At 33.1% G+C, this 19,820-nt stretch overlaps 2 protein-coding genes across 2 annotated transcripts; one reads left to right on the top strand and one right to left on the bottom strand.

Moving 5' to 3' along the window:
* Window positions 1–2,566: 2,566 nt before the first annotated feature.
* LOC117916506 (ruvB-like protein 1) lies at window positions 2,567–19,593 on the bottom strand. The gene is made up of 13 exons (XM_034832578.1): window positions 19,541–19,593; window positions 8,936–9,234; window positions 7,987–8,175; window positions 7,679–7,810; window positions 7,418–7,567; window positions 7,018–7,173; window positions 5,396–5,530; window positions 4,574–4,639; window positions 4,380–4,486; window positions 3,654–3,753; window positions 3,450–3,541; window positions 3,290–3,359; window positions 2,567–3,151 (listed from the first exon to the last, which is right to left on the bottom strand). Exons 2-13 carry the CDS (start codon window positions 9,014–9,016, stop codon window positions 3,062–3,064), a joined length of 1,368 nt encoding a protein of 455 aa, XP_034688469.1. The 5' UTR covers window positions 9,017–9,234; window positions 19,541–19,593; the 3' UTR covers window positions 2,567–3,061.
* On the top strand, window positions 11,247–13,842 carry LOC117917086. The gene is made up of 5 exons (XM_034833314.1): window positions 11,247–11,537; window positions 11,633–11,872; window positions 12,469–12,890; window positions 13,357–13,387; window positions 13,456–13,842. Exons 1-5 carry the CDS (start codon window positions 11,247–11,249, stop codon window positions 13,741–13,743), a joined length of 1,272 nt encoding a protein of 423 aa, XP_034689205.1. The 3' UTR covers window positions 13,744–13,842.
* Window positions 19,594–19,820: the final 227 nt, after the last annotated feature.

Here is a 19,820-nt window from a genome sequence, read left to right as displayed (position 1 = left end):
AAAAACAAGTGAAAAACAATCCAAAAATAATTAAATTATGTTTTCTGAAAATATTAGGAGTTGTTTGATCATGTTTTTCTAAAATTTATTTTTAAAAATAAGTTTTAAAAAATATGATCAAATGAGTCCATATTTTCCTTTTGTTTTTTAAAAATCGATGAAAATAACTTTTACTTGTTTTCTAAAAATTATTCTTTATTTCACTTTGTTTTAAAAAAATATTTTCAGAGAACAATGGTCAAATAGAAAATTTTAAAAATAATTTTTTTTTGTTTTTAAAAAATAGAAAGCTATTTTTAAATCACAAGGTCAAACAAATTCTTATACTTCCTATTTTTTAGAATAAAAAATAAAAAATAGTTTTTTTGTTATCAAATATATTTTTCTATTTTTTTAAGTGAATAAATTGTGAAACATATACTTAGAATAGATGGAAATTAATGAGAGAAAGCTAATGATGGTAAGCAAGGGGAATGAAATCAAAATAATATGGAAAGAAATATTATTTTTTATAAAAATAAATTCATGGTAAAGATTGGTATCAAGTATATATGGATTTTCTTTCTTAATATATATTTTTTTCTTTTTTTGTTTCTAATTAATTAAATATTTAGCAAATAAAATGAAAAAAATTAATTTAATCCCTTTACTCCCCTTATATCCATAAGAATATAAAAAAAAATGTATTTAAAAAAAAATAAAGGGGTTTTGGATGAATAGTCAAACATGTAGATTATAATTTGACTAATAGTATAATGTTACGGGAATGGTTGACTGTAGTCAGAATATTTCCCCCCGGCGTTGGCATTTGAAATATGATTAAAAAAAAAAAGGGGACTTTTGTGAAATTTTGAATCCAAATATTAATTTATAATTTGTTAGAATCCTGCGCTGGAAGGAGTCTAATTTTGAAAAGTTAAAGGGCTCAAATGCAAAACGTATGCCACGCACGCGCCGATCAATTTAGGAGGAGGAATATTCCATTCGGGGAAGTGAATGGCTAAAAGCCGGCTCCATCTTTGTGCACGTGGGGGTTTTTGATTGGGCCGTGACATAGTAAGAGTGCCCCTTGCCAGTTAGAATGTAGATGGGTGGCATGTGATGCACGAGCCCGTACCGAGACTGATTCAACCACGTGAACCCAATGGCCAAACCCTTGGGTCTTGGCTTTAGTCGTAGCTAGTGGACCCTGTTTATACTTTCCAAAGATGTTAACATCTAAATCAATCACCACCCAAAATATTAATTAAATAAAATTAAATTAAAAAAAAAGTGTAAAAAGGGTAAAGAAATAATAAAGAGGATTTAAATAAGGATAAATATTAAATAATTTTTTATGAAAGATTTTATTTTATTTCTAACTTTAATTAAATCATAATATATTAGTGCCTAAGGGTGAGCGTTATTTTGTTTTTTTTTGGACGATATATTATGTCGTTATAATTTTTTTCTAATATGTTTAGACACAGAAAAATTGGAGGAAAAATGTAAAAAAAATAAAATAGAGAAAAAATAAATAAATAAAATTAAGTTAATAAATTATTTTTATACACTTCTTTAAATTTTCTAATTTATTTTCTTTCATTATATAAAATTTAAATAAATTTAAAATATATAAACTTTTAATTATATTTATATTTTTCTCTTATTTTCGTTTTCATTCCAAAACCTAGTAAATGAATTCAAAACTTCCTTTGAATTCATGAGTCATACATTTAACAAATATGTTCACATTAAGTTGGTGTTTGATAAATTAATATATTAATTAAAAGTGACTTAATTTAGTTTAAGTCATTAAAAAAATTTAACCTGTTTGGTAAAAAAAAAACATAATAATATTACTTAAAGTTAAAAATAATTTGAAGTAAGAAATAAAAATAATTAACTTATAATTTAGTCCATATCTTCATTTTTCATTTTTTACCCTATTTACTTTAATTATCTCAACAATCTCCTTTATTATTCCATGATGTCTTATGTTAATTTATTTTACTCTAATTATAATTAATAAAAATAAATATATCAATTTAATGATTTAAAAATATTATTTAAAGTTAATTTTATCAATAAACCTTATATTTAAAGTAAAAATTAAATAATTTAACTTAAAATCAACTTAAATTATTAAATAATTATTATTAAATTATACCAAACACCCCCAAATAACTTAAAGTGAAAAACACATGGCATATAAGAATAGTAATGCTAGATCTGTTGAGTAGACCATTCAACAACAAATGTGTATGAATATTATTTAAAAAAGGGTAAAAACAAAAGGCCACTATGCTTTGAAATATATATCGTTTTGGAGCGAAGTGTAGTAGGTGGACGACTCAACATAGAAATTGCAATAATCGTGTAATGTCTGAATTGACTATTACAAATGTCGTTTTTTTCCTGTGGACTGTCAATATGCTAAGAATTAAGGACAAAGTTTGGAGCATTAACACATGGGCTCCCACGCTTCAACTCATGTGAAACATGATTCTAAGGTGCAGCTCCCCATCACTCTGCCCACCAAAATGGACTTTGTTTTTAATGCATACCTTAATTTTGACAACATACCTCATGAAAGGAGTGCTACCCCATCAACCAATTTGAATTTCCCAAAGGGATTTAAAAATAGAAAGCAAAAGAGTCGATTTCTAAGTTCAAAATATAACAAGATTAAGGCTGCTAAGAGCAGATCTACCATGCAAGAAAGTAATCTGTCTTTTGGGGTCTATAAAGAGATTAGTCTTTGCAAATACATCATCAATCAACAAAAACTCTGAGACTCCTTCATATTTTTGTTGTCTTTGCAAAATAGGTAATTGGTGGGATACCTCCGGTGACATCCAGAGGATTCAAACCAGCTCCACTTGGGAGCAACCACCACCCATAAGGCACCGAGAAAATGCTGAGCAAGTTAATGGACAGCAAGGACTGGATCGGATGTAGAGGCAGGTGCTATCCATGATGTCAGAGTGGCTCCTCCTTGTCCTCTCAATCACTAAATGCCATCTCATATATGGTTCTTTTCAAAACAAAAGCATGCATTGGAAGGATTAAGTTAAAATTATCATGAGATGTATCTTTCCTGCTGCTCCTGCAGAAGCCTTGCTGAAGACTTTGCGTCTAGATATAGAGCTTTCACTTCCTCCAGATCAGCCTATAGATTGTAAAAATAGAAATGTAAAATTCCCATGAATAGGGTGAATATTTTTCAAGACAAGACACACTAGGGGGTTTTGTTGGTAGAATTGTGAGAGCATGCATATATCAAATGATTCATCAAATCTGTAAGTACCTTGCAAATGTTGTCTCGACCATTCATCCTGGCCATAATGCTAGCAGGTGATAAGAGCTGAACTGCATGCCTGATGGAACATTATGATTAGATTTGAGTATTCATGGGAGGAAGGGTAGCTAGGATCCTGTGTACAGAATATGTAAAATGCAAATCAGACCTTAATGAAGCTTCTTGTCCAATTTCTCCAAGGTAAGCTAGACTTTCTTCATCTATAATCAGTTCCTCCACCTGTGCACGGATTGCTAAAATCTGTTCGATCAACGAAGAAGAAAAACATCAGATAGGAGGGAATTTGATAATGTGTTCCAGAAGTTGAAAGTGGGTTAAACTAAGAACAAGTCTCCGAATGATAGACGATGACCTGAATCATATCGGCAGGACCATAAGTTTCCGTCCGTACAATCACCAACCGGTCTAACAAGTCAACAGGTATGCCATGAGGACTACTCATATCAGTTCCTCTGCAAAATGAGAAGGGGCCATGTTCAGAAACAAGAGCTTAAGGTGATCGAGGAATCCAGGCAACGCCTAGATGTTAACTTCTATAAAAATCGGAGTACTTGCAGTAAGTTATTTATACATGTTATAATAGTTAATACATCTTAATTTTTAACACAATGGGCTTATTGTACTGTAACCAACTTCACTATTGTCTGGTGCAGCTGTGGGTTCTAGTTTAAGTGTTCCTCTGAACAGATCTGTATAGAGAAGAGGTTATAAATTAGGTTCACTGCTTGCAGTTTTTCAGGTAAGTCTAAAGGATGTCCAAGCCCAACAAATGGATTGAACTAAAATAATACACTCTGACCAAAACAGATCACACCAGAGTCATTGTCAAGCCCATCTCCTCGCCAATTTGTTGGTCCATTAGGAAACTCATAAAAGGTATATATGGTCAACTAGCTGTAAATTGTGCATTCACTGATAGATTGTCTTATCTTTCACTGGGGTTCAATATTTTAAACACATCAACAAACAGAAATTGATTCCAAAAGAAAAAAAGAAAACTGCAATGGTCAGAAAAGATAGGTAATTTTTTCATCCTATTCCAAGTTATTTGGTCATTTTCACAGGTAGAATGCCATACCTTACATTACATATTCCCCTATTTGTAGCGAAAATTACTATTGGAGACAGTGAGCTCTCTAGAGCACGATTCAAATATGAAAAACACTCCATATCCAGCATGTGTACCTATGAAAATAAGTTCAGAAATCCAAGATACACAAAAGCAATTTGGAGATAATCCAAAGATGAAAAGGGATTAAATGAGAAAAAGACCTCATCAATAAATAGGACCCCAGGAACAAGCTCTGCCACACCTTCATCGATGTAACGGTTAACAACCTGTCATTCACAAAACCATTTCATTTAAGAAATTTATGAGTCAGGAAGCATGAAGGACCTTATCATCTTGGCAAAATTTTAGTGGGGAATGAGTACAAGATGAATATGTTCTGGTGCATGGGTTGTGCATGTGGATGATGCTATATGCATGGACCTTGGGCATGGCCAAGGTCATGGGATCCTACAGCAAATGATGAAGAGTTTTGATGCTAAGCAAGAGTGGCTTGGTATGGCACACTCATGTGCACATGGGTGCATGCATACACACCTGAGGAAGTGGAGCATGTGACAAGGCTGGCACTCATCAGGGGCATGTTTAGCTGAGGCAAAAAGAAAGGGCTTATTGAAACCTAAGTGTGTGGGTTATGGCATGACATGGGCACACCTGGGGCACCTTGAGGCACATCAAGACTCTCCGGAAACAAGTGCAAGGCATTATTAGGCCTGCATGCACCCAAATATGCAATGGCTTGGGCAAGGCATAGGAGCATGGCACATATCAGATATTGTGTGGCTGATACACATTGTGGAGTTTCAAAAATAAGTATTGGTTGGTTATCCTATGCAAATACCAACACTCGTGAATAGTTTGAGAACAAAAGAAATATTTACGTATGGGTTAGGCTTTATGAGATATAACTGAGGAGTTTAAAAAAAAAGATTGTTCCCCAATTAACCTGTTTGTATAACTACAGATTTAGTGTTCAAAAGAAATGAAAAAATATAGGTTAATATCTCCCATCCAGAAAATGATACCTTGTTAATTTCCTGTCGTAACTTATCAGTGATTTCTGTTTTCCTGGGCTTCATCATCTGACCCATTAGGGACAATATATCTTGTCCACCTTGAGGCCGTGCATTTGCAGCATCCAGGTCATGAAGTGTTACATCCTGATTACAGAGAAAAGAAAAAAGCAATGAGAAGATGAATAATTAACATGGGGAACCCACTGTGTCTCTGAAACCACACCTTATAAAGATGTAACTTTAGTAGTAAACAAGGGCTTAAATCTTTGTATCAATAAAGATAAAGGGGTTGGACATATGAAGAGAGAGATTAAAAACTTAGGTGAGATATTACTGAGATTTAACTAAAAGTTAGCCGAGTGAGGCCCCCTCATTTTGTCTCAACCTTCATTGAGAAGTGAGAATCACCCATCTCAGACATTTAACTCTGTGGTAGCAACCTCTAAAACTAAGGAATATAGAACACACCAGTCAATCAAAAGCACCACTAGAGGGCTTTACATGTTTGGTTGTGTTTAATTCAAGAAAGAAATGAGAGAAGTTTCAATCCATCCTTAAACCTACAGAACAGAGACATTCAATGCAAAATATCACCTAAAATATGATCAATGGCAACTAAATTTGCACTTAAGTTTTGATGCGTAAGCTCCCTGTCCCATCATCCATGTGCCAATAAATTCTTCTGCACTCACCACATCAAGTCCAGGAAATCAAAGCGGTATATGAATCATGTGTCCCCTCAATTGTTTCTATCACATTTTTGACACAAATGAATTAGTCTCAATGGAAAGAAGAATGCAAATACACTCTGATGCAGTGTATTTGTTACTGAGATTTAACTAAAAGTTAGCCGAGTGAGGCCCCCTCATTTTGTCTCAACCTTCATTGAGAAGTGAGAATCACCCATCTCAGACATTTAACTCTGTGGTGGCAACCTCTAAAACTAAGGAATATAGAACACACCAGTCAATAAAAAGCACCACTAGAGGGCTTTACATGTTTGGTTGTGTTTAATTCAAGAAAGAAATGAGAGAAGTTTCAATCCATCCTTAAACCTACAGAACAGAGACATTCAATGCAAAATATCACCTAAAATATGATCAATGGCAACTAAATTTGCACTTAAGTTTTGATGTGTAAGCTCCCTGTCCCATCATCCATGTGCCAATAAATTCTTCTGCACTCACCACATCAAGTCCAGGAAATCAAAGCGGTATATGAATCATGTGTCCCCTCAATTGTTTCTATCACATTTTTGACACAAATGAATTTAGAGTCTCAATGGAAAGAAGAATGCAAATACACGTGTGATACATGTAACAAGTTTGAACAATTCAAGAAGAGTAAAATCTGAACTATTTTGAAATCTCTGATGCAGTGTACAAGCCTGAATACTCAAAGTCAAAACTGTAGCTCTGCATAGCTTCAGCCTGTTTGACCTGTTTAGACTTACAATTCTTCATAATAAACTAATTAAGAACACATGCAACTAGAAACCACATTATTTTGATCACATGACAGTTTACTCAAGAAGGCAAAGCACCCAAGATACCATTGCAACTGAGAAATGAACAATGGAATCAAGTTCCAAGCATGGTTCATGAAGATCCCAGAATTTATCAAAAACAAACCTGAACTATCTCCTTCTTTTTGTGAACCTCTCCTTTAGGAAGTGGAACATACTCTTCCGCCTCAAGGTCAAATTCTGTAGCAAAAGCATCACTTCTGCCCACCCTTTTAACAGCTCCACTATTGGCTTCAACATATATAACATCACCAACAGCTACCTGCAGATTGTATTGAAAAATAATGAAACCATACACAAAATAAAAAATAAAAGAAAAAAATAACAATCTAAGCATGCAAGTAGACCTATAAACTAATGATTAACCCCATATACTCAAGTGCTCATGCACAATGTCATGACACTATTCCTATATGCAAAACTTGCATTTAAAAGCTTCAACAAAAAGGTTAAAATTCTTAAGGATATAAACAAACAAACAAAAGGAAAAGAATCCAAGACCTCACCTTCTCCTTAATCAAAGCATCATAAATAGTTGGGTCCAATTTCAGCTGCTTGGTTCCCTTCACAGTTTTTAATCCAATAATCACATGGCTAATGCTTTTTCCATAACCACCTGTTGTGCTCTCAGTTTCTTCTGGGGAGAGTTCTGTCACCTAAAAAAGAGAAGCTACTTGATTTAAAGATGATAATACAACAAAAAGATCATGATATTACTGGCAAGTCAAACTATTAACAAAAAAAACTCATAATCAGTGATAACTTGCCTCTCCTTCATACACTTCCTTATTTTCCTTGATACGTAGACCAATAGCCCGTCGGAAATTTTCCATTAAAATCTCAGTTTTCTTTACCTCTGATGAGTATACCTCTGATCCCACCATTGGGCAGAAAGGAACCTGTAAATCAGAAGTAAAAAGCAGATCTCAGACCCCTGAAGAGTAAGGCATTCAACATCCCAGAGCTAGACTGAAAATCAACTGGAGAGAACCCCAGAATCTAAATCTACAGCTCTGATAAAGAGAATTCAAGACACTACTGAACAAAAAATGGTAAGAGTACATTTAAGTTGTACCTTGCTACCGAGCTCTTGGGATATGCCAAGGGCCAGTGCTGTCTTCCCAGTACCAGGAGGTCCAGCAAATAGAAGAGCCCGGCCAGCCATCTTCTTCTGCCGTATCATATCAACTACAAGACCAGAAGCCTCTCTTGCCCCAATCTGTCCCACAAAGCCAGCAGCCAAAGGTATTGCATTTCCATTGGCCTGGAAGTAAACAGTAACAAAACCCACATAATCATATCAGTTAGTTAAATGGAGATCAATCCAGAGAACCAGTTCATCAATACATAATTACACGGGAAAGATAGTACAGTGCACTGTTTCATACTTCTATTTAATATTATTTTCCTTTTCTGCCAAAAAAAAACATTCATAATGGTCATCAAGTCCCTCAAAGTTCTTAAAGATCAATTTTTTTGCATATAAAGCACATACTTTCATCATATCAATACCCCTCCAAAAACTCCCACTCCCCAATTACCCATACAATGATATAAGCCCCCTGGAAACCTAAAAGTCTACAAAATAACATAGCTACACCAGCAAGCACACTGAAACATTCAATTAAAATGGCAGATAAAAAAAAAATACAAGACACTGAGTTCTTAACATAGTTACACTGAAGCAACCAAGCAATGCCCCCCATTTTGGGAACCTTACTACAAGCTGTTGAATAATTTTATTTTCCTGAAATTCGGGGGAAAAAAACACAAAAAAACTTGTTCAAAGGTTGCCCATGCCATACAGCGTAAAATTCTCAAAACCACACATGACCCTGAATGCGCAGCTAATCTTACTATGATCAGAGAAAAATGATGTCTTAGCTTCACAGTAGAGAAGATACACAAATGCCCAGCGACAAACAAGCAATAAATAAAACCCTAAAATCTCGAAACGTGGAAAAAGGAAAAGAAGAGAAAGGAAAATCAGAAAGAGAGAAAAAGATGAAAGTGAGTAGAAATACCTCGAGACCGAGACCTTTGATATGGGTGTGAGTGGCGACCCTCTGCTTCTTTGTAGTGGATTGAACCTCCTCTATCTTCATGCTTTCTCTCTTTCAAACTTTGCCTTCGCTTCCTTCTGGAGGCTGTAGCTCTGACTAGTATTCTCTTTATGGGGATGCTTCGGCGGACGAAGGAATTTCAAAGCCGCGCTCCGAAGTCCATGGGCCCCCAATTCCTGTCATGGGCCTTCTTGGTATTCAAGTCTGGCCCTTGGTTTTGCATGATTTTCTTTACTCCACCAAGCCTGGACCTCCTCTATCTTCATTTAAATAAAGGAATTCAAAACAATTTATTTTTCACTTAAATAAAAGAGATATATATATTCTGACATAATTCCGTGTATAACCGTTAGAATAAATATAAAATGGGATAACCGATTAAAAGGGACAAAAATCCCTCAATATTGCAAAACTAACCCTTTACTTATTTAAGTCTCAAAAATGACCTACTTCGGACAAAAATACCCCCTTTTTCAGCCATTTTTCCCTCCAACTCCAATTTTCTCTTGTGTTGTGTCTCTTCCTTACCCTTCTCTTGTGTTGTGTCTCTTCCTTACTCTGCAAACCCATTTGTTCCATCTGTTAGCCTGCGAGAAAGAAATCATGAAGGATTTTTCCGTTTATTGCAAGAGAACAAAAAGGCAACACAATACAAAGAAAAAACAGAAAGTAAGTTTCACTGTTTCATTCTTTGATTTTAGTTTTTCGAACTGTATATATGAATCTTCATCTATGAAATGAGAAGAAACCCTAAGTATCTTATTTTGGTTCTTATTATTATTATTTTTTAATCAAACTCTATTTTTCATCTTTCTGATATTGTGTATTGATTTAGTTCATGAAAATGGAGGAAGAAAAAAATTCGGTGATGAAAAATACGAAATAGAAGAGGTATAAAATTTTGGGAAAAAAGAGAAGTGAAAGAGAGCCAGGTTTTGAAACCTCGTCATCGTCATCAGAAAATGAGAAGAAATCAACTGATTCAGTAAGCATTAATTTTCTACTTGAAATTTTGATTTTTAATTTTTTTTAATTTTATCATTTTTAATAGATTATTATTATTTTTTATGAATTTATTTTTCATGAATTGATAATCTAATTGTTGGAAATTTTCTCAGTGAGGTTATAGTCCAAGGTTTAAAGCAATATTTGAATGATTAGAAAAAACTAAACTTAACTACTATCAAGTTTACCATCAAAAGGTTTTGAAATTTTGTGTAATGAAGTTATTTGTTATGAATTTATAACGTATTTGAATATAATTTTTATGAAATTATTTTATCCAAATATTTAGAATTTTGATTTAAATATATATGTTAAGAAAAAACTGAACTTAACTGCCATCAAGTTCACTGTCAACAAGTTGCAATTTCAAAATGGTTTTGTTTTGTTTCAAATTTCAATAAACACTAGAATAATGTCTCCAATTTTTTGTAACTGCAACTTAGTAAACTATAATAGCTTCAATTGCATTAGTAAAATAATATCTTTAGAATATTAGCATTTGACATGACATCCTTAAATTATAGGAAAATAAAGTCTATGTTAAGAAGTAATACAAAATGATGGATTTAACATAGTTGGATAAGTTTGGTAATATAATTTTGCTCAATTTATATTAATATTTTTACAATTTGTTATTATCTTGCAGATTGACATTCCTCCTCCTCTCTTATCTTTTATATCTAAAATATCTAAAGAGGAGTACTTTCCTGGAAAAATTGCATGTTTGTCTCACTTGGTAGCCATTGAAAATATTAAGAAGAAATTGATTGAACCACAATTGGAGATGTTTAGAAAATCATGTTTTGGTCATTTTTTACTCCTTCCCAAACTTAGATTTTCAGCCCAAATTGTTCATCAATTGTTGTTACGTCAATGTGAAACCAAAAAAGACAATGAAATTTGGATTTTATTAAAGTCAAAGGGCTTAAGATTTAGTAAAGAAGAGTTTGCATTGATTACGGGCTTGAGTTTTGGTCCTATTACAAAATGTGATAAAAAATCATTACGAATAAGGGACACATACTTTAAAGGAGAAAACAAGGTGCGTAATGATGAGTTGGAGAAAGTTTTTTTTTTCTTTAGGAGAGGAAAAGAAAAAGAAAAAGAATAAGAAAAATAAAAAAAAAGAATTTGAAGATGAAGAGGTGATAAAGTTGGCACTTTTGTATTTTTTAGAGCATGTTTTATTTGGGAAAGAAGGAAAAAATTTAATAGATATGGAATGGGTTGCTTTGGTTGATAATTTGGAGGCTTTTAACAAGTATCTATGTGGGGGGGGATTTGTTATGAGAGGACACTATTTGGTTTGCAAAGAGCTTTGGAGAACCGGGTATCCAAATACCAAGATAAAAAGAAAGCAAAGGGAGAAGCTGCAGTTGAAGCATATAGTCTTGTTGGATTTCCATATGCATTCCAGGTTTGGGCATACGAGGCTATTCCACTTATTGGATTGAAATATGCCACTCATGTAGCTGAGAGCTATCCTCAAATATTAAATTGGAGTGCAACAAGTGCTCAAAGGTCTACTGAGGTTGAAAATGTATTTCTAGAGCCTCATGTAAGTAATTCTTTACCTTTAAATTTTAAGAATGCAATTATAAATATTATTGTATTGTTGTTTATTAATAATTATATTTGATTTGGACTTTATAGTTAACTTTTCATTCGCTTCTAACACCCACTTTAGAGGAGCAACAACAAGACTATTACAAACATGTAGATAAACAAGGAGCTTCAGCAGAAATGTTGCACCAATCAAATGCCTCACAAGATGCCAAGAAGGATGACTTAAGGCATGAAAAAAACTCATCTGACACTGCTGCATATGTTGCTGCTGCTACTTCTGCAATGGCAGAAGAAACAACAAATGATGCAATCGCCCCATCAATAGAGGTAACTTAACCTAAACTTAGCCATCATAAATAATGCATGCATTTTTTTTTTTTTTGGTACTTTATTTAATATAAGATGTTCATTCCATAATTAACATGTGGAACTTGACCTTAACTATAAATAAACTTATAGGAAGTTAAGTTTGTAGGGATCATGAAAAAACCTAAATTTAACAAGTGTGTTATTTCAAAGTGAACAAACTTGTCATAATATATATATATATATATATAAATATTGTAAGTGTTAAATTTTTATTTCATTTATGTGCAATATGTGCAGAAATTATGGATGGAGTTTGTGAAATTCAGACAAAGCTCAGAGTTAAATTTCAATCATCTAAAGAAAGAAATTGAAGGACTCAACTTGAAGATGGATGAATTGAAACAACTTTTATTAGAAGTTAGTGACATGTTTACTTGTTTAAATTTTCTAATACTTCAATGTTTTGACATTTGTGTTTTCTCATATTTATTATTATTGGGTGGTGTATGCAATTTTAGGTTAAGAGTTCGAATGAGGAACATGGTATGCATGACACTAGATTCAGAAAATCTAGTACAAAAGCAAATGATAACAATATGGGCTTTGATTTCCAGACTGGAATTTTTGAGGATGTTACAGATGATGAAGTGGAGAGGAATGACATTCCCATGGATGTGAACATTGATATGGAAGCTTCTAGAAACCTTCAGCTTGCAGAAAAACACATGACTAAAGAGTTGAAAGATGACTACTCTATTGATGATCCAGTTATTGATATTGCCAAGTTGTTTGGTACCCCAACTATATCGGGCGAGTTTTCAGTATATGTCATACCTCACCATCTATCTCCTGCCATTTTTAAGCGAAGGCGTGAGATTAAAAAGTCTCATATCTTGCAGCACCCTCTTACAGATCCCACCAAGAGAAAGAAACTAAGAAAAGAGATTGAGAAACCATTAACTTCATTTGATCCTTTGCGTCCAATCTCTGAAGAAGCATTAGAGTCCTTTCAAAAGTGGATGAGTGATGACCAAGGGTAAGTTGTATACATCCATACTTGTAAATTTGTGTTCTTCATAAGTTATAAAATTACTAATGTTTTTATTTTGTTTTATGTCAAAGGTCCACAATTGACATTGACTACATACATATAGATAAAAAATGGTTTCAATCACTGTCTAATCATGGTTCATGGCTTGCTGACACGGTTTGTAAATGATGCATTTTGTTTTTATTTTTATTTATTATTATGTTCAGCTTACAACCAAATAATATAACTAATTTACTTTATTGTAATTGTTAGCACATTGATGTTGCCTTCTTCTTTTTTCGGAAGCGGTGAATAGAAAATCCTCATATTTTTTCCCAAAAGTTTACCACAGTGGATACTATGTTTTGGGTATGTGTAGTTTGAATTTTAGTTATCATTTTTAATTTTTTTGTAATAATGAATCTTATGATCTTGGTTATTTATTTATGTATGTTAACTTTATTCTATGTAGCAAAATGCTCAAGCAAGATGGATTAAGCATGGCAAGAAGTGGAACCAATTCAAATTACCAGAGAATGACATCCTTATTGATTATGCCAATGGTTTGCAGCCTCTTTATTCTGTCAAATGGCCTGATGTTGACATTGTGTATGTCCCTATCAATGTTCGGGCTAGTCACTGGGTTTTAGGAGTTGTCCATCTTCATCGAAGGATTATATACGTATATGACTCATTGATGGGCATCAATAATAATGCAAGATTGCAAGTTGCCATTAAACCATTAGCCAAATTGTTGCCGCATATATTGAATGCAATAGCATATTATGGTTTTCATGGTGACACAAAAGTTAACTACCAGGAATGGGAAATTGAACGGCTGCAAGATATTCCTCAATAGGAAAATGAGTAAGTGATCTTAAATTTACTTTCATAACTTATACACTTAATCTTTAATAATAGCCCTAACATTGATTATCTGTGTACCATGCAGTGGTGATTGTGGCATGTTTGTTATCAAATATGTTGAATACTTAATGCACAACCATCCATTGAAGTCATTAACAAGTGCACGAATGGACTGGTTTCGGGAAAAGATGGCAGTAGAGTTATTTTATATGAAATACTTGCCTATGCAATGAATTCATGTTGATATTTCACATTTTGATAATGTAGTTGGATGGTTTGTTATATGTAATTGGATAGCTTCGTATATGTAGTTAGACATTTTGATAAATGTAGTTGGACAGGTTGATATATCTACTTGGATATTTTGATGAATGTTGTTCGATAGTTATGTATACAATTGACATTTTAAACTAAACTTCAATGTTGTCAAGTTGTTATGTGTACGAACTTGAAGGTAGTTAAGTCCACAGTCTTAATAGAACACATGAACTTAACTACTATCAAGTTAACTGTGAACAAACTTGATAGATATTAAGTCGAAATCTATTCCAGAATAACATATTTAATCTGGACTTAACAGGTATCAAGTTGATTTTCTATAGACTCATAGGAAGTTGTGTCTACAATTGCCATTTTTACTTGAACTTAACTATTGTTAAGTTATTTTATGAACAAACTTGAAGGTAGTTAAGTCCACAGTCTTTAGACAAAACCTGAACTTAACTATTGTTAAGTTGTTTTATGAACAAACTTGAAGGTAGTTAAGTCCACAGTCTTCAGACAAAACCTGAACTTAACTATTGTCAAGTTGTTTTATGAACAAACTTGAAGGTAGTTAAGTTCACAATCTTCAGACAAAACCTGAACTTAACTATTGTCAAGTTGTTTTATGTACAAACTTGAAGGTAGTTAAGTCCACAGTCTTTAGACAAAACCTGAACTTAACTATTGTCAAGTTGTTTTATGTATAAACTTGAAGGTAGTTAAGTCCACAGTCTTTAGACAAAACCTGAACTTAACTATTGTCAAGTTGTTTTATGTACAAATTTGAAGGTAGTTAAGTCTACAGTCTTCAGACAAAACCTGAACTTAACTATTGTCAAGTTCCTTATCAATAAACGTGAGAACAGTTGAGTCCATAGTTTGAGAATAAACATGTAATTTTCATTCATACTTTATACATAACTCATCATAACATATATGTACAAAAGTAACAAATATCTCCATTTCTATGGGTATGCAAAAAAAGGGGATCATTATTATAATATTCATTTATGTGCTTATCCTATCACCTTATACAAAAAAGTAACTTACATTTCTGTTCACATGGGTACCAAAAAAACAAAAAAGCTCACTATTACAATTTTCATTCCATGTAAGTTCATAGAGTGCCAAAGCTATCATGATATCAAGGGATTGGTCGTTTGCATGTTTTCCGATTATGCCCATATTGACCACATCGACTACAACGAGATGTGCGCTTGCTCTATCCACCAAAAGGAATTCTTACTTTCCTTGGTCTTCCTGTTGGGCGTCTCGTTTTAGGTGGTAACACAACTTTGTCACGAATATGATTAGGTACTACCCAATCTATTTCATTTCCAGTTGGATAAATACACATTGAATATGAAGATAACAATGTTTTAGTAGTAAAATACTTGGAGCACAAAGTGTAACATGAAATGTTGTAAAATCTACAAGCAGCAATAGCATGTGCACATGGAATATGATCAAGATCAAATTGTCGACATGTGCATGAACGAGTGTCTAAATTCACTTGAGCACTAATGCCAGCATAGTTAACATTACACTCCTTGGAGTTGATAGGTTCCACTAGATATGTTGCTGACATATTATACCTAGAACGAAGTTCTCCATCAGCCCACATGGTAAGTTCAGTTGACATTGACATTGCTTGTTGTTGACGAGTCACAAACCATTTTTGAAGTAAGTTTCTCAATTCTTCAACCAATTGCAAAATCGGAAGATCTCTAGCATTTTTCAACACAACATTAAGGCTTTCAACGATCCCTGTCGTCATGATATTATATCTTTTTCCTGTAGAATATGAACGTGCCCATCGATCAACACCTATATCCATCAAATATCTTGCTGCTCTTGGGTCAATCATCTCTAGTTGCCCAAATATAAAATTAAACTCTGAAACAAGATAAGCATGGGCAGCATCATGGAACAACTTATGAATTGTAGGATTCTTGAACTTTGTCTTCAAATTTTGTCTAACGTGATAAGTGCAGACACCATGCCTCGCATGGGGAAATACTTTATGTACTGCTTTCTCAATGCTACCATGTCGATCTGATATCACAAACAAATCATCAATGTGTCCAAGTGCATCATGTAGTTTTTGTAAAAACCACTCCCATGAGGCATCATTTTCTGAATCACCAATCCCAAAGGCTAAAGGGTATATCTAATTGTTGCCATCTTTACACGCTGCAATAAATAAAGTCCCTGAGTACTTTGCTTTCAAAAATGTCCCATCAACTGCAACCACATGCCTTATTGATGTGTGAAACCCAACAAGAGATGCACCAATCGACATAAAAAAGTATTTGAATTGATTATCACAATCAGTAACTATATCAGTAATGGTACCAGGATTTTTTTGCTCTAAAACATAGCAATAGGATGGTAAAGTGTTATAAGACTCCTCAGGTGATCCCCTAATGGAACCTAGAGCAAGTTCTTTGGCTCTCCACGCCTTATCATAACTGATTTGAATGCCATACTGCTTTCGAATGTCTGCTACAATGTCTTTTGGTCGAAATTCACAACCAACCCCTTGATATGTTTCTCTTATACTCTCACCAATCAACCAACTACTTGCATGTCGATTGTCACGAGACATCATATCTAACCAACAAGTGTGTGTTGAATAGAATTTCATTATTTGAAACATATTGGAAATCCCCAAACTTGGTAGCACGAATTCGCCACTTGCATTCTTTATCAAAACATTCAACAAGCAATAACTTAGTAGTGGATTTAGTTGTTTTGAACTCAAACTTCCTTTTCAGAGCCATCATATACAACTTCCTTTGTAATTCTTTCTTACTTGAGTAAATTTGGTGTTCTTCTAGATGGTCATCACTAATTCCACTAACTATAGGTTGTTGCATCATGTTTTGTCTTTCATTTGCTACATCTTCGATTATAGTGGGATTGTCATGTATGAACCCATCACTTGTATCAATCATGGTCAAGATTTCTGCACTCTGAGTTGAACCAGTTTTGAATGAGCCAATTTGGGTCACTTGCTTATCACTAGTAGGGTTAGTATTCATTCTATAATCCTCCTCATTAATTGCAGTCTCATTCATGTTCCAATCATGAACTTTATACCCTTCAAGTGACTCATTTTGAAATATTGGTTCATTTTCACCATCAACAGTAAGAGTTTCAACTGAATCACAATGAATGTGTCTACTTTTATGCATCAACATTGAGTCCCCATTCAATTCTTTATCAATCTCAGAAGACATATGACATTCAAAATAAGAATTGCAAATTGATTTCTGATTGTGATTATCAATTCTCTTTTCAACTGTGATGCACAATGGAACAGGCAGCTTACCATTTGTACAATTTAAACCAATAAAGAATTTCACATCCCCATCATCAGTTAGTTTTATAGGACTTGTGGGTATGTCGGCATTGAATACATACTTCATTGAAAGAAAACAATTTGTTGGATCTAGCTTCAGAATATGATGGACAACCCCTAATAACTATTTATATGATATAGTTTTCGGGATCTCAATGCCTTTACCTTTACTTCCTTCGAAATAGAAAACATTTCCATCTTGTACCCATTCTCCTTCATATAAAAGCATTATTCCTACTTCATCAACCACTGAAATAACAGAATAATTCAATTAGTGGCATCAACAAACAATATTAGAATATTTTTTAGTTACATCATAGCATTAGCACCAATAAGTAGGTATTAATTTTTAAAAACTCATTCATTATTAAATACATATTATTTCATTACACATATTTATTTTTTTAATAAACAACAAATAAATAACTTTATTAATCATCTTTACTACCTCAAATAATACCAATAATGATATAGAAATACAATGTATATAGTTATTAAATAAATTCAGACATTGTAACTCTAAACTATTTTAAACAATAAAAATATATTTATTTACTAAAAGATTGGTTATGTTGTAATTTATTTAATATCAAGGGTAATTTGCAAATGATTCAACTCAAATTGAGTATAATTAAATACAATAACAATAATATAATGTTACTATAAAAATAACTATATACACTCTTAACTTACTTCAAGTTCAACTTAACACACGTCAAGTTCAACTTAATATCCGTAAGGTTTTGATATATAACTAAAAAAGATAACTTTATATATTATGTCAAAACCCTATTAACACATATATTTACATCTATATAAAGCACAAATATGCAAACAATATCAAAACCATCATAAAATTCCATAAGTTCTATTACTTACCATCATTTGATTTTTCCATATAGACAATGTTTCTCCACACTACACTTTTTAAGCTGATTGTTTCCTTCTTTTAATCCCTTTTTTCATGGCTGCAAATGATATTAAAAAAATTATAACAATTTCAAATTTATTTAAATATTTACTACATTTCATTAAATGTTTGAAAATATTCAATAAATAAAACATGAAAGAAAAAAATATGGAAAAATAAAAATAAACGTACACTGTTTATCCAACCACAACTTAAAGCGCTTTAAGTTGAAGAAATCTGAAGAGAAACTGTGTGAGACTTGAAGAAATGCATTGAAAAGAGAGAAACGGAATAACAGGAGAAAATGAAAAAAATGAGAAAGTGGAAGAAATAATAAAAAAGAGGTGAATGGAGGGAAATAAAATTAGAATGGGAGGGAAAAAAGAGGTGATGTAGCTGAGGGGTATTTTTGTCCAGATCGGGTCATTTTGGAGGCTATTAAAAGTGGGGGGTTAGTTTTACAATATTGAGGGATTTTTGTCCCTTCTGATCAGTTTTCCCATATAAAATTTGATAATTGAAAAACTAATTATCAAGTTTAGAAATAAATTGAGAACCGTCCAAATAGTTTTTCAAAACTCCTTAAATGATGATATTTCAAATAGTCACGACATGGATTGAAATATCGGAATTTATCGGCGATATTTCGCCGAAATATCAGATATCGGTCAGCCTTGAAACGATAATTGGGGTCCTTGAAATCCACCCCGATCCAGGAATATCGTCAAAAAATGGACAAATCGCCGATATTTCGCCGAAATATCGGTGGAGGGCCGATAAATCACGAGTGGATCTGACGCGCGGAGCAACCGGAGGAGGATTTCAAAAACGCCGAAAATATCACCGATATTTCGGTATTTTTACCGATTTTTCAGGAAATTTCCCGATATTTCCTACCAGTCCAGCGGATACAAAATTTGTCCATTTTTTTTTTTTTTAAAAAAAAACATAAGATGCTATTTGGTAATCTGATCATGATATTTAGGCAAAGGTTTTGTTTTTCAGCCTGGCTCAAAAATCGTGGATTTAGGGTTCGTGAAATTTAAATCCAATGGCACAACAGCAAAGAGACCCCTAAAACAGATCCAGAAAACACAGGGAGCAAAAGAAAAGCAATTTTTTTGGTTTTCCTTGGGGGTTTTGCATGGATTTTCTCGGAAATCAAACGAGGACGAATTTTCCCGGAAATCGAATGGGGGATGGATTTTCTTGGGAATCAAACGGGGGTTGCAAAAAAAATTAGATTAGTACCTGCGAGGATTGAGAGTGGCAGAGGAAAATAGGGCTTTTTTAGGGATTCTCTCGTCTGGAGGGCAACTTCAGAAAAGGGCTTCTTGATGCCCGAGTGAGAGAAGTGAATGCCATTTTGATTTTTAGATTTAGTAGAGATAAAAAAAAAAAAAAAAACAAATCATGAGACTCTCTCTATATAAATAATTATTAATTATCGACTTTTATTTTGATTATTAAATAAATTAATATTAATAGAAAAAGTTGTTACTATACATTTTTAATAAAATTTTAAAAATTA

This window comes from Vitis riparia, chromosome 6 (genome assembly GCF_004353265.1).
Source record: "Vitis riparia cultivar Riparia Gloire de Montpellier isolate 1030 chromosome 6, EGFV_Vit.rip_1.0, whole genome shotgun sequence".
Taxonomy (NCBI): Eukaryota; Viridiplantae; Streptophyta; class Magnoliopsida; order Vitales; family Vitaceae; genus Vitis; species Vitis riparia.
The sequence above is the reverse complement of the archived record's forward strand: the minus strand, read 5'-3'. Positions and strand labels throughout refer to the sequence as shown.